At 36.9% G+C, this 16,005-nt stretch overlaps 1 protein-coding gene across 3 annotated transcripts in view; it reads right to left on the bottom strand.

The window, feature by feature from the left end:
• Nucleotides 1-16,005, bottom strand: part of CUL2 (cullin 2) — a 67,694-nt gene that overhangs the window by 25,211 nt on the left and 26,478 nt on the right. For all 3 annotated transcript variants that reach the window (XM_075997680.1, XM_075997679.1, XM_012765652.3), the window contains exons 5-9: nucleotides 14,964-15,069; nucleotides 12,938-13,020; nucleotides 4,117-4,213; nucleotides 3,907-4,017; nucleotides 851-1,013 (exon numbers count right to left, since the gene is read on the bottom strand). In XM_075997680.1, the coding sequence (XP_075853795.1) occupies nucleotides 851-1,013; nucleotides 3,907-4,017; nucleotides 4,117-4,213; nucleotides 12,938-13,020; nucleotides 14,964-15,069 (560 nt within the window). The remainder of the gene's footprint in view (nucleotides 1-850; nucleotides 1,014-3,906; nucleotides 4,018-4,116; nucleotides 4,214-12,937; nucleotides 13,021-14,963; nucleotides 15,070-16,005) is intronic.

Genomic DNA, 16,005 nt, shown 5'->3' with positions numbered 1-16,005 from the left:
CATGCGCCACCATGCCCGGCTAATTTTTTATATATATATCAGTTGGCCAATTAATTTCTTTCTATTTATAGTAGAGACGGGGTCTCGCTCTTGCTCAGGCTGGTTTTGAACTCCTGACCTTGAGCAATCCGCCCGCCTCGGCCTCCCAAGAGCTAGGATTACAGGCGTGAGCCACAGTGCCCGGCCTATCCTGTAAAGTCTTAACATCATTCTCTTGTCTTGGCCATATTTTGTCCAAGAGTATAACTTTCAGAATTAAAAAAAAAGAATCATTAGGTTTTGATTGGACTGCCCTGCATCTATAAATTAATGTTGTCTTTATCAACGTTTAGCTTTCCACATGGATTCTTGCACATGTCTTGTTATGTACATTCCCTATTTGATAATTCTTTATGCTATTTTCTCTTTCCTAAAATATACCAATTTTTTCCCACTGCTTATTGCTGGTATCTTGGTATATTTTTATTTTGTATTTCTCCAATTTTGAGTGATATTGCGCACCCCTTCATACATTTGAAATCTGTTTATATTTCCTTTTCAACATCTCTGCTTTTCTTCCTACCACTGATGAGGAAAATTCTTACTGTATTCAGGAAATTACCCCTTGTGATATATAAAAATGTATAAACACATTTTCCCAGTTTTTCCTTTGACTTCAGAACATACTTTGAAAATACACTTTTCCAAAATAGTCTTTCAAAATGCATTATTAATTTTTTTAAAAAAGGCATATCTAGTATTTTCAAGACAAATTCTAACATATGCTTTAAATGTAAGGTGGCTGGAAGATGATGTAAAAAGTGAGTTTACAATTTAATTTCTATCCACATTTATCTTTGGTGCCACTCACCATTTTTTTTCTCTTGTCGAATGATATTATGACATTCTGCATGTAAGAACTGTAAGTGGTCCGCTACCATTCGTTGCTGACATTCATGTATCACTTTAGTATATGAACTTGGATGTAAGTATTTTCGACATCGCATTTCTTCATCTTTTAATCTACCTAGAACCTGTAAAAATACATTATTATAGTCATGAACTAAATTTTGCTATGAGGAAAAATCTGAATGATCAGTGAGTGACTTAGGTAGCTGAATTTTAATGGCTCCAGTAAACATGGGAAAGGTAACAAATAAGGTTGACATAAACAATTTCAATTTATACCCACATTCCATAAATCAGTTCAAATTTTTGTTTTAGCTACTAACCCTCACCTGCATTCCACACCAGTCTTATGAACAAGAACTAAATTAGTATGGTCTACATTTGTTTTCATTTATCAACCCCATTCATCCTATCATATGGACAACCTAACAGGCAATAGGAAAAGCAGATAAAGATTAAAAACCAGAACAGGTGATCTCTATAAGAATATTTAACTACCAAACTAAAAAGTAATTTATGTCAACTGTATCAAGTAGATGAATTACTTCACCTTGGTTTCTCTTGTAAAATGGAATCATAAACAGCATGTGTATGATAGTTAACTATCACAGGAAAGATTTCATTAAAATTTTGAAAGTAAAAATATATTTAGTCAAATATATCAATCAAAACCTTTATTAAAGGCCGGGCGCTGTGGCTCACGCCTGTAATCCTAGCTCTTGGGAGGCCGAGGCGGGCGGATTGCTCAAGGTCAGGAGTTCAAAACCAGCCTGAGCAAGAGCGAGACCCCGTCTCTACTATAAATAGAAAGAAATTAATTGGCCAACTGATATATATATAAAAAATTAGCCGGGCATGGTGGCACATGCCTGTAGTCCCAGCTACCCGGGAGGCTGAGGCAGAAGGATCACTCGAGCCCAGGAGTTTGAGGTTGCTGTGAGCTAGGCTGACGCCACGGCACTCACTCTAGCCTGGGCAACAAAGCGAGACTCTGTCTCAAAAAAAAAAAAAAAAACCTTTATTAAAGCTTATTCCATATAAAAAGTGCCACGCTACAAACAAGAACTAGCTAATAAGAATAATACTGTGTTTCCCAGAAAATAAGACAGGGTCTTATATTTATTTTTCCTTAAGAAGGCGTATTTTCAGGGCATGTGTTATTTTCCCCTCAAAGCCTCAGCTTGCAGCACGCACAGGATGACCAGGACCTGACAGGGGGAGCCGACCTTGTTGGTGGGGCTGCCCGCACCTATCCAGTCACCTCTGGGACAGTAGCTGTCACGATGGGGCAGATGACAAGAGCTGCTCGTCTTCTTTTCCGCTCTGCGACAAAATGCACGGGTTGTGCAGATGCGCTGCGTAGCCATGCCCATCACTAGGGCTTATTTTGGGGGTAGGGCTTCTATTGCACCCAAATGCTCAGAAATCCTGCTAGGGCTTATTTTATGGGTAGGTCTTATTTTCTGGGAAACACAGTAGCTAAAGAATTTGACAAAATTCTATCTCAAAACAAAACTATAACATTGTTGCAATGAAAATCATGCTAGCAGGGCACATACACACATAAATGCACAGGCTGGAAAACATTCTGCAAGGTGAAGGTGTGTAATTGGAATTTCTGACCATAACTGGTCCCAGTGAAGTAGGTGCATTTGAGACTTTGAAGAGTACTGCTGAGCTTTCCTCTGCCTAAGAAGGTAAGTTGGAGGGAAAAATCATTTCTGGACACCTTATCAGAAATCTCTGAATGAAAATGAGCTTCAAGACTGAGGAGAGTGCCACAGTCCTGTCTTTCTTATTATGCTACCCTGTGAAGTCAGGAATTCAGGACAAAGTCACAAAAACCAAGGGTGGGCAAGAAGGGGTTTAGGTTAAAAAGGAATTCATCACATACTTCATTGACTAAGAACGTCACTGTCGTCAATAACAAATCCTTTTATGGGCTATTTTTACATTAAATAAAAAGGATTAAACCTATTAGTCATTTACATAATAACATACTATGACTTATCTGCTTGCTAGATTAACTAAACGCAACAAGAATTAGAGTCTTAGTCTGAGGGAGGTGAAGGACAGATGAAAGAAAGAAAAAAATAAAAGGATGACAACGTGGGGGAGGGAGGCGCATATCAAGAGAAAAGTAAACAAGGTCAAACTGCCTCACTGTGAGCTTCAGATCGCTCTGAAGCTGCTGGGAGCTGGGGGCAGAGGCCAAAGCTAGAGCAGCGACACAGAAAGGGAAGCAGAATTGCCACACTAATTAATTACTGTCCAAGGATGTTAATACTTGAAACTAACATGATTCACCATTATTTCCCAAAATGAATCTCTCTAATAAACACTATTTTCCAAACATAATTTATTCCAGTGCCCCTCTTTTAACATCGTGAGATGTAATTTACATGTAATTCAGCCACTTAAAGTATACAATTCGATAGTTTTGTATATTACATTATTAACCGTTTTTATATTGTGGTAAAAAATACTTACAAAATTTGTCATTTTAACCATTTATAAATGTGCGATTCGGTGGCATTAATTATAGTCACAATGTTGGGTAACTATCTCCACTGTGTATTTTCAAGACTTTTCCATCATCCCAACAGAAACTCAATAACCCTAACTCCCCACATCCTCCTCCCCGATAACCTCTAATTCTACCTTCTGTCTCTATGAATGTCTATTCTAGACATTTCACATGAGTGGAATCATACAATATTTGTCCTTTTGTGTCTAGTTTATTTCACTTAGCATAACATTTTGAGGGCTCGTCCAGATTGTAGCATATATCAGAACCTCACTCCTTTTTAAAGCTGATATTCCACTGCATGTATACACCACAGGTTGCTTACCCTTTCAACAAATAGATGTTGTACAGTAACTATAACCCAGAGGTAATGTTCAAGTAAACAACATTTTTCCACCGAAAAAAATATATCAACTAAGACAACTGTTAAATAAAACCACACCGAATATGCAATAGATGCATGTATTAATAGAGTATGTTTTATTTCTTACCTTTTCCATATACTGTGAGCAGTTTGATTCTTGTAATAAATTTGAAGCTTCTTGTTTATAATACTCTCCTGTTTCAGTCAGAAAAGGGGACTCAAATATTTCCTGATAAAACTGAATAAATCAATTACAATCATGTTAGAAAAAAATTAGAACAGAAATTTAAGAAATAAAAGGTCTGAATATTTATGTTTTTAAAAGGAGGCTTTTTACCTTTAAGGGGAATTTTTTCTTATACTGTTCAACATGAACAAAGGAGTTAATAACCCCATGGATTACTTTCTGGTTTGGGTCTTCTCCACCACGATCACTAAAACAAGGGATAACACAAAAAAAGCTTGAGAATACAAATATCTATGGAAATATACCAAAGTATGCCCAAATATGGCTGCTTATTCCATTGATCTAATCAAATTATAAAGCACTTAAGGGTGTATGCATGAAACTTAAATACAATTCTTTCATGTCACAGCTGCATTAATATTAGATGTCATTTCAGTAAATAAAAGCTATCATGATAAAATTAAAGTTGCTTTCTATTAGAGCACAAAAGGTATCATTGTACTGACAAATTTATTGAGATTATGTTTTAATATTTCTACATTCCTTTACAGTTATAAAGGAATCTAAGATCATCTCAATTATTGATGTGGCAATTGGTAAGTTCTGACTTAGTACGAAGGCACTACTGCAACTCAAGACTCAATTACATTAAGCAACGTAGCTGAGTATTAGCTTTAATAATTACAGAAATAGAAAAATAAAACAGAAAAAAATAGTTTGGCTAACACTGCAGAGAAACAGTCTGGCCCCAAATTGGGAGTTTCTGACTAATAGTGCTAATAGTCAAATGAAACCATTATGCAGTCAAAGGTTTATCTTTTATTGGCAATCTTCGACCCTACTTTAAAATAATTTTTTCTTTCAATTAATAGTTCTTTTACAAAGATAGCAATAGAAAATACATTATCATCATTCCCAAGTAAAAGCTTCTTGCTCGTTATAGAGGATATAAGGATTGTCTAGCATTTAAGAAAAGCATGGAGGCAATTACCTTTAAATATTAGTGCCCCTCCCTGCCTCTGCTGCCCTCTAATCCTCTTTGATTCTTCCTTTAATTATCTGGATATTCTGAGGAAAGTGTTTTGTATATGAATTAATATGGCTACAGTAATTTGGTCAGTCATAGAGTCTTAGATACAAAGTCTACATCTTGATATTAGTAATAATTACCAATTAGTTCATATAAGGTCACACATAAGTGAGCTCATTTCCTCAGTTCACCATCCATTAGCTCCTTCTTAAGCCCACACACATTCAACTGGTGAAATAATGATCTAACTTATGTTATCTATTTGGGACACATCACTTTTTTTCCTTTGAACACTGACTAGGACCAAGTGAAATCAGCCAAAAATAAGAAATATGTTGGGCGCGGTGGCCCACGCCTGAAATCCTAGCACTCTGGGAGGCTGAGGCGGGAGGATTGCTCAAGGTCAGGAGTTCAAAATCAGCCTGAGCAAGAGTGAGACCCCCCCACCTCTACTAAAAATATAAAAAATTAGCTGGGCATGGTGGCTCCAGCCTATAGTCTCAACTACTCAGGAGTCTGAGGCAGGAAGATCGCTTGAGCCCAGGAGTTTGCGGTTGCTGTGAGCTAGGCTGACGCCACTGAACTTTAGCCCAGGCAAAAGACACTTTGTTTCAAATAAATAAATAAATAAGAAGAAATATTTGAATACTTAAAAATGTGAATTATCTAAAATTCTTCTCATGACCAAATCCTACTGTCCCTGCTGAGCACTAGGAAAACGTCCACTCCTGCTATTTGTAGCACTCTTTCCATTTGTTACTGATCCCAAAAGGCCCAGGTAAATAGGAAAAAATACTGAATTTCCTAGTACTTAACTAAATTGTCCTCCTTATAAATTCTTAGAAGAAATCTGAACCCAGAGTCCCTTAGGCATAATTATACAACCTATACAATCAGCACATATTTTTATAATGGTATAAAAAGTCCCTTCTCGGCCGGGCGCAGTGGCTCACGCCTGTAATCCTAGCACTCTGGGAGGCCGAGGCGGGCGGATTGCTCAAGGTCAGGAGTTCAAAACCAGCCTGAGCGAGACCCCGTCTCTACCATAAAAATAGAAAGAAATTAATTGGCCAACTAATATATATAATATAAAAAAAAAAAAATCAGCCGGGCATGGTGGCTCGTGCCTGTAGTCCCAGCTACTCGGGAGGCTGAGGCAGGAGGATCGCTTGAGCCCAGGAGTTTGAGGTTGCTGTGAGCTAGGCTGACGCCACGGCACTCACTCTAGCCTAGGCAAGAAAGCGAGACTCTGTCTCAAAAAAAAAAAAAAAAAAAAAAAAAAAAAAAGTCCCTTCTATTAGACTGACAGATAATGAATGTAAATTATAAAATGATGCTGTTGGTAATTTACAAAAGCATTGACTGAACTGGTCATCTCAATAAACTCTGGTCTCATCGAAGAACAGTGGGCCCAAGAAATGAGCCCTGAGAAAAGAATATGGAGAATTTTTAGAAATATGGCTTCATATTTTATCTTAACAGGACTGTGTAGAAAATGCCATAATAATGAAATTACCAAGATAATGAAACCACTTATTAACAGTTGGGATGAAGGGGATTAATAGCAGCATTTTTGCACAGCAGTTAAGACTGGAATTTTGGGGTCAGATTGCCTAGGTTTGAGTTCTGGATATGCTAATCTGTCACCTTGCGCAGCTGTGTGACCTCTTAGCACTGAGACTTCCTTTTCTGTAAAGTGAGGATAATAAAAGAACCCACTTCCCTGAGGAGTAGTAAAGATTAAGCACAATCCAAGAAAGCACATAGCATAGTACTTGGTACATGAACAAACAATAAACATTAGCTGGTATTTTAAACACTGATAGGAGCAAACGGGAGGTGTTTTCAATTTATTAGAGAAGAGAAAAAAAGCTAAGAGATCAAAAAAGCAGATTGTGATTTTCAAATCAACGCTTTTAAAGCCGACTACCTGAACATTTAACTCAAAAAACAGACCAGGTTTGTGACGGTCATTAAAAGTTAGGCTGGGGACAGACAGTGGCAGCCACTGTGCGGCTCACTCATGCGCCTTGTTCCATGTCTGACAAACCCTACAAGGCTGATTAAGAAATTCAGTAAATTGAAGAAGCTCAAGAGAAAAATCCCCTGCCTTCCAAAGAACTGATCCAATAAGAGAAACAAGCAGGGAAGCATAATGAGGCGAGTGCTGCCAATACATACTGTCCATTCCACAAGCACTGTCTTCTTACTTTATCTCCTTTAGCTGTTTTATTACTTTGCAAGGTACACAGAGATGGGATCAAGTTTAAATGACTGTGCTGGCCCTTTTCACATCAAAGAATCAAGAGCAACTGATAAGGAAGGTCATGCCTGTCTCTCCCATCTGCCTGTCTGGCTTGCAGGGAAGGAAAATAATTTGCATGTTGTGGATGCAGAAGTTGGATGGGCGGACAGTGAAATCTAGAAGCCAATTCAAGGTGTCTTGCAGACTGCAAAATGCAGGTGCCTTTGGTTGTTGTTGTTCAAATGATTTTTAAGTATTGTACTGCACCATTTTAAAGTGTATGAATACAATTTTAAAACCTGAGGGGAAAAAAAAGTGAAGCTGGGGAACTCTCAAATAGCATTCTCATTTATCCTGATGTTTACAATGAGAACAGGGTTCCAGCAAACTCAAATGCAGCCTCCTATGCCCACTCTAAATCTGAGAAATGGCAGGAAAGACACTTTTTATACTCCATTGGCATCGGTGGCCCTTGGACTTGCAGAAATTGAAAAAAGGTGGAAGATTAGAGAGAGGAGAAAAATAAAATTACAGACCAAAATGCACAAGAGAAAGAACCACCATAAGAGGAGAGTGGGAGGAACAGGAAGAAAGGCAAGAAGTGGCAGATGCCGAAAGTCGGAGGGAGGACAAAGGGTGAAAAAGCCAGCTTGGTTATCAGGGGAACAGGCTGGTCTCTAAGCCAGGTGGCAGGCAGCAGCACTGTCCGCTGTCTGTGCCCACACTGCAGCGGGAGGGCAGTGCCTGAGAGCAGGTGGTGGCCCAGGACCTGGAAGCCTCTGCACCCAGCAGACAGCTGCAGCACCCACCCAAGAACACCCACTAGGCTCCCCCCTGTCCCACCTCAGAAAGGCACCGGGAAATCATGGAATGTTACTCATGCTCAGATTGGTAAAATTTGATCATATCAAGTATTGGTGAAGGACAGAGAAACAGGTAATCTATTCTGCTTTTGGTGGAAGAGCAGGTACTTCAGAGGAAAAATTGGCAAAATTCTAAATGTATATGAATCTAAACAACACCTGCTATGTGCACAATAGAAACAACAGAAGTTGTATTAGTGGAAAAACTGGAAACAACCTAACAATCACCACTAGGAGAAGAAGAGTTTAATAAAACGAGGCAGAATCATACCAAATATTATGTAGCAGTTTTAAAAGAATGTGGTTGAGCTCCATGCACTAACACAGAAAAATTATCAAGCTATATCACTGAATTTAAAAAAGAAGCCAGTAAGTATGATACATATCATTTATGACTTTCAAAAGTTAGAAAAAAAAGGAAAAATATATACTTAAAAAAGAAAATCTGTCTGTAGATATAAAAATCCTAGGAAAAAAAAGTTATTAACAAAACGGTAAAAGGGATTACCTCTGTGGAGAGGAGGTTGAGACTGAGGACAGAATCTGGAATATTCAAAGTTTTTCAAGATTGTATTTATGTATCATTTGTATATTTAGAACTACTAAGTTTGTCATTGAGTAGCTGGAGGCAAGTCTTGGGAAGAAAATGTACAAGATAACTTCGGAACATAGTGACACACCAGATAGCAAAAAAGCTATCAAAGATGACCAGGGTCATGTCAGAAAGACTCTGGCACCAAGTTGCCAAAAGAGAGACAACTTAAACTGTAATAAAGACTTACGATGAATAGAAAATAATGAGTCCATCACAGTAAATTTAGAAAACCTATTAATAATTAGTCACGTAAGAATGACAGCAAACCAATTCGTTATCTTAAAAAACAGGTTAAAAAAGGAAAGATACAGGCAGTAATTTTCCTTTTCCTATATCAATTTACTATTGAGTAAGCAAATAATAATGAGAGGAAGCATATCTTTCTAAAAATAATTCCAAGTAATAAATGAAAACAGAATGACAGAATCAGAGTGACACAGTTTTACAAACCCTAATAAACTAACTGATGTCAGACCAGTACTTCACTAATGCCAGTCTGAACTGATGCATAAATAACATCTAGGGAGCTTTATAAAAATGTAAGTTTCTACTTTCCCTTGAGTATGGTTCAGTGGATATAGGTGGAGAGCCAGATATCTATGCTTTCAAAAAGCTACCCAATGTATGCACATATATACAGGTATAATACTATATGTAATATATGTATGTGTGTAGATATATACATGTTTCCATACAAATGTATGTATACACAATGTATGTATGTATATATGTATACACAATATATGTATTGTGTATACATACAATCTTATCTGCATAAAGAATTTTTATTAGAAAATAAATCCTTAAAATAGTTGGTTCCTTTAAATAGCAGAACTGAGGTACTCGGAGGAAAAAAAAGGTCATTTACTTTTCTTTTTAACCTTTTGTACATTTAAAAATTTTTATAAGCAGCATATACTACTTATAATATTTTTGTATAAAGATAACTCTTTTATTTTTTTATTTATTTTTTTTTTTTTTTGAGACAGAGTCTCGCTTTGTTGTCCAGGCTAGAGTGAGTGCCATGGCGTCAGCCTAGCTCACAGCAACCTCAAACTCCTGGGCTCGAGTGATCCTTCTGCCTCAGCCTCCCTAGTAGCTGGGACTACAGGCATGCGCCACCATGCCCGGCTAATTTTTTATATATATATATCAGTTGGCCAATTAATTTCTTTCGATTTATAGTAGAGACGGGGTCTCGCTCTTGCTCAGGCTGGTTTTTGAACTCCTGACCTTGAGCAATCCGCCCGCCTCGGCCTCCCAAGAGCTAGGATTACAGGCGTGAGCCACAACGCCCGGCCTAGGATAACTCTTTTAAATGTTCCCAGTATAATCTTGATTTTCATTGGCCAAATCTGAGAACTATTAGCACAGAGTAATGCTTTTTACAGACTCATATAGACAATATCTAGGAATCCAGGGATGAATACTGGAAAAGGAAAACTGTAAATAAATTGATAGGAAATCAATTTGCAACAGGTTCTGCTAGATGTGAAAAGATTCTATTTAGTACATATGGTGGAGCTCTTTCCACAATGAAGTTGTAGGTATGCACATTAAAATATCCCTTTTAGTAGAAATGGCAGATGCAACTTGAAAAAACTATTTCTAAGAATATATATACAGGAACCAAAATGACCTAAATTCTAATTCTGGTTCTGCCATTTACTAGTTACATAAGATAGGTAAGTTGCTTATTCTCTTAAGCCTCATTCTCCTCACATGTAAAATGAGCTTATGATAACATTCATCATCATATGCTGTTACAAAGATCAGATGATATTAGAAAGTATCTACCATAGCTGCTCATCCATGGCAATGGAAATTATGATATTTGACCATATTAGCTCAAATGACAACGGGTAAAGAGATGTTCAAGCAATGCAGAAGAAAGACTCCAACTGGAAGTCTAAAGGCATGATGTCTATTTCCTTAGCTATATCAAGTTCAATAACTCATTCTTCTTTGTGGAAGTTCAATTTACTTACTTATAAATAAAACCTGCTATCTCCATCAGACCAAATTAAAAATATGTGAGAGAACACCAGAATATTCAAAGCATTATAAAACTCAACTGTACTCATCAACTTAAAAGTATTGGAGCCAGGAATGGAAGAAATATTCTGTGGATTAAAAAGACAGGCATAATGGATTTAGAGGTAGATAAACCCAGATTTGAACCCCTAGAATTAAGAAGATGGGACCTGGAGTCAAATTACCCCAATAGGAGCACCACCATTGACCTCTCCATGTGTAAAATGGTGATGGTAATTGCACCAACCTTCTTGAGTTGTGAGGATTAAATGGGATAATGCATGCAAAAAAATTTACCACGTGGGTTGGCATGTAGTTCTCATGTTTAACTTTTTCTATTATTAATATGGCCTACTTTCCTTGGCTGTAAAATGTGAAACTCTACCTAATAGAGCTGACACAAGAATAAAGAGATAAGAGTACAGCATGTCAAATGCCTTAATAGAAGTTGATTATAATAATAAAAATAAGACAAGTTGATCAGGTAATTTCTGTCTTTTCTAGAATATTCTATAGTTGTATTGTTTTTCTTACACAGTTTCATCTGTCATCAAAATCATTTGTATCAAGGTAACAATCATACTTCAAGAAAATTTACTAGGATGGGACAAAATGATATTAAGAGAGATATTTCATAAAAGTACATTTAGAAAGAGTAACAATATTTCCCCTATAATTTTAATATAAAATAGCTGAATTCCAAGTAAAAAAATGTAGTATTTTTCAGCAAGACAAATTATATTAGAACTTATAAATCTTTTTAAGAGTGTTTTTTTAGATACTCATAGTTTAGCAAAGAAAAGAGGAAGGACAATTGTCCCAACCCCACTGCTTCACTACTGCCTTTCCCTCCATCTCTATCTTTGAAAAGAACGCAATCATAAAAATGGCCAGTGACAGTTTCTTTACATCAAGTTACTAAATGCTACTTACCTGCTTTCTATTTGGTATTACCATTAAATTTAAAAATATCCTCTATCCTCTTTTGTGCAGGGTGTGTGTGTGTGTGTGTGTGTGTGTGTGTTTAACCCCCTACTTCCTCCTGGGAGTGACACAGTACTAACAATGCTTTGGTAAATTATTCTTCACATAAAAAACTCCATATCTGGGTCTTCTTTTTTTTTTTTTGAGACAGAGTCTCACTTTGTTGTCCAGGCTAGAGTGAGTGCCGTGGCGTCAGCCTAGCTCACAGCAACCTCAAACTCCTGGGCTCGAGTGATCCTTCTGCCTCAGCCTCCCGAGTAGCTGGGACTACAGGCATGCGCCACTATGCCCGGCTAATTTTTTTTTTATATATATATATCAGTTGGCCAATTAATTTCTTTCTGTTTATAGTAGAGACGGGGTCTCGCTCTTGCTCAGGCTGGTTTTGAACTCCTGACCTTGAGCAATCCGCCCGCCTCGGCCTCCCAAGAGCTAGGATTACAGGCGTGAGCCACAGTGCACGGCCCTCTGGGTCTTCTTGAAAGTAGATCCAGATGGAGTGGCCATTATCACACTATTCACTGCTCTAGATAATTCCCATAACATCAGTTCCAGTAGCCTGGAATTTATTACACATATATTTGATGACTGACATAGTGCTTTCATTTGCCTAGAGCTGAAGTTTAAGAATCTTTTAGGCCAGAGCTGATCCAGAGATGTTCTACTGTGGACTCCACAGGAAAACCTTCTTTACCCCAAACCGTATTCACAGAGCAATAAAGTAAAGACTCAACCACTCTGGGCCACTGGTAGAACAGGAAGCTGTTTTTCCATACGTTTACTTCACAATATTAGGCAAATTATAAATTATAATACTGGGGCTGAGAGGTAACCAGCTAACCAGAAGAAACTGTTTTCTTGAATAAGTAAGCCTTACCAGGATTTAAGCTGAGAACATGTACAAATACCTCCGGGCACTGCCTGGCAGGTCAACCAGGTTTCAGGATTGAAAAGCAACAAGTTACTCCCCTCAGGTACTTTTTATTTACTAAGAATATTAGGAAATAAGTAAAGACCAGATCTGCACCCCTCAAAAAAAAAAAAAGAAAGAAAAAAGATTACAAAGCAACTTTAAAATACTGGCATTAAGAAGTAAAATGAGGCTCATTACAGGAAAACCAGGCCCAAGGCAGTCAATAGCCATGCAACTGTGTACTACTTTTAAACCATATCAAACAGCAAAACAGAATAGATATAGAAAGTTAAATGTCAGCACTCACTTCTTGATTTCTCGGAGCAGCATTCGGATAAGGATGGCCTGAAGTGGTTCCACCATCAATTTCCTCCACATATCTAATGCTAGCTGCCAGGAAAAATAAAAATCATCAAGGCTGCATTACTTAGTATTTGTTTCTAACATTTGCTTGAGATTTTTTAAAAAAGCAAAGATACTCATTAAAAGAAGAATTTGTAACTAATATTTCAAAGTTCTAATGAAAGCAAAGTGAAAATTTGAAAATTCCAAAGAAAATAAAATTCTAATTAAAAATGATAATTATCGTATCAGACTTGTAAAAGAACAGAATTAAGCTTTTATCATTAACTGAAAATCTTACAGAAATAACTGATTATTATAAAACCTTAATTTATTGATTATTAAATGATCAAAACTATGGATGGCCTATAGATGCCAAGGCTATGATAGAAACAAAAGATTTATGTCAAATAAAACATGATTTGGCTATTGGCTGATTTTTTAAATTATGAGATATTTCATACAAACATAAAAGAGTAAGTAGGTTTAAAGGATAATAAAATGAAACACTCCTGTATTCACTACTCAGTTTAAGAATTAAAACTTCGCCACTACTGTTGCCCCAAATGTCCTCTTTACCCCTAAGGTTATCACTGTCCTGAATTTTGTGTTAAACCATTTATATGCTTATAGTTCTACCCCTGTAATAGTTTCAAGTTGACTGTTTCTACTTAGATAACAAAATCACATTGTATATTCTGTGTATGATTTTTTTTAAAATTAAACTTTGTTAATGAAACCCGTCCACATTGAAACATATAGCTACAGCTCAATAATGGGCACTGCTATATAGCACCCTCTTGCTGTGGCCCCCAATCCTGGGGCCACTGACCTGCATTGGTCCACCTGAGTGGTAGGTGAGCCAGCCAAGCTTCATTTGTATTTACAGCCGCTCCCGGCTCCCCATCGCTCACGCCACTGCATAAGCTCCACCTCCTGTCAGATTAGTGGCATCAGATTCTCATGGGAGCAGGACCCCTACTGTAAACTGCACACGTGAGGGATCTAGGTTGCGAGCTCCTTGCGCGAATCTAATGCCTAATGATCTGAGGTGGAGCTGAGGTGATGATGCTAGCGCTGAGAACCCACCACAAATACAGACTGTCATCAACAGAGAGGTTTGACTGCACAATAAATGTAATATGCTTGAATCATCCACCTCCTTCTCCCAGTGGAAAAACTGTCTGCCATGAAACTAGTCCCTGATGCCAAAAAGGTTGGGGACTGCTGCCCTATTGAATGAATATGCCATGATTTATTTTTCAATTCAACTGCTGAAGTGTTTGTATTTCCAATTTTCTGCTACTGAGAACAACACTGCTATTCTTTTATCTACTTTTTGGCCCACAGAAGCAAGAGAGCCTTTGCCAGCCACTGCAACAAAACCATACTATATATATTTTTCTATGTATGATTTTTATTATTCTATGTTGAAAATTCAGATTGTTCACCTAGTCACCCTATTAACAAAGACTGCAAGAAAGACTTTTTAAGATTTAAACTTTTGTCCCCTATAATTATTATTATACAAGTACAGATTACTATACAAAGGATTATGTGGTTAAAAGGTGTTAGATATGAGCTATGATCCTGCCACTTAAAAAAGTTAAAAAAACTACAAGGGTCTCAGCATTTTTCTATATAATTTTATGAGTCTCCTCACAATGCAGAACCACTCATTAACCATATCACTTATCCATCATAAACTTAATCATTAAAATTATTGTCATATCTTCTCTCTTCTTCTTATCTACCTCAAGATTCTTAGGAAATCACTACAGTGTTTTATTTACTTGACATTTAGGATGTTTTAAATCTTGATAATTTTAAGACAGTCAACTCAAGTATCCTTAAAAAAAGGACACTGACCCCCCACTGCTAAATTTGACTGGCTTTTAAAAAAAAAAAAAAAAAAAAAAAGGACACTGAATCAAATTACCTCAATTTATAAAAACACACATGATTGGCCAGTCATTTAAGGAATTTCCTACCTCTCCTATTTCCATAAGTGGTTCATTCATATCTACACCACCATAGCCATACTGAAGGTCAGCTTCTGTCAATTTATTCTTTTTAATAAACTGGGTGTTGAGATACCTGAAAAATAAATGTGATATCATTGGATATTAACTCAAAAGCAGCAGGAATGCCATTAACTTGCAGCTTTGAAACAATTTTAGGGTTATAAATTAACTATAAAATAGCCCAGTAATAAGTCCAGAAAAGGCTAATTATGCAGAAATTAGAAATATAATGAAAATAAAAATTATCAGCCCATCTCTCTCTGCAAGGCCCAAAGAGACAAAGTAACAAAAATAAAAAAAACCTATTACTCTAGTCTCACTGAAAAACTCCAAGGTTTTGCTCTAAATACTTCCAATACCCTATACTCAACAGCCCTTCTCCAAAGTCAGACCTTCTATGTGATCATCTGCTAATTCCTAAACTCTTCTTGGTAAAGTCAAGATAGAGTCTACTTTCCCAAATAAACAGAAAATGTTTAAAAGATCAAGATCAACTCAGTCTTCTATTTTATCGTCAGAAAAAAATGAAACTTTTCAATTTTAAATAAAAAAGATCATAATCAATAGGTAAGAAAATGAGAGAGATAGTGATAGATAGTATGAAATATGGGCAAAACTGACAGACTTAAGATAACTTTGTCTACCAGAGGACAATGCATTAAAAAGAAATGTTTCAACATATTCTAAGACTAATGACTATGATGAACTGTAAGAATAACTGACATGAATATAGAGTTCTAAAATAAAAATACAATGTGTGGTAGGACCTATAATGTTCAACTGTGCACTTTTCACCATCCTATAACACATTTCACTATAATGCCTTTAATGCTCACCACCTGAAACAACTCATTTGAAAGAGTCTACCAATGTGAAATTGCTATTGATAACACAAGCATTTAGGGAACAATCATAAAATTTGTATATTAAAAACACATTTTCCAGCCAGGCGTGGTGGCTCATGCCTATAATCCTAGCACTCTGGGAGGCAGAGGTGGGTGGATTGCTC

This window comes from Microcebus murinus, chromosome 25 (genome assembly GCF_040939455.1).
Source record: "Microcebus murinus isolate Inina chromosome 25, M.murinus_Inina_mat1.0, whole genome shotgun sequence".
NCBI classification, from domain to species: domain Eukaryota; kingdom Metazoa; phylum Chordata; class Mammalia; order Primates; family Cheirogaleidae; genus Microcebus; species Microcebus murinus.
This window is presented reverse-complemented; position numbering and strand designations above follow the sequence as displayed.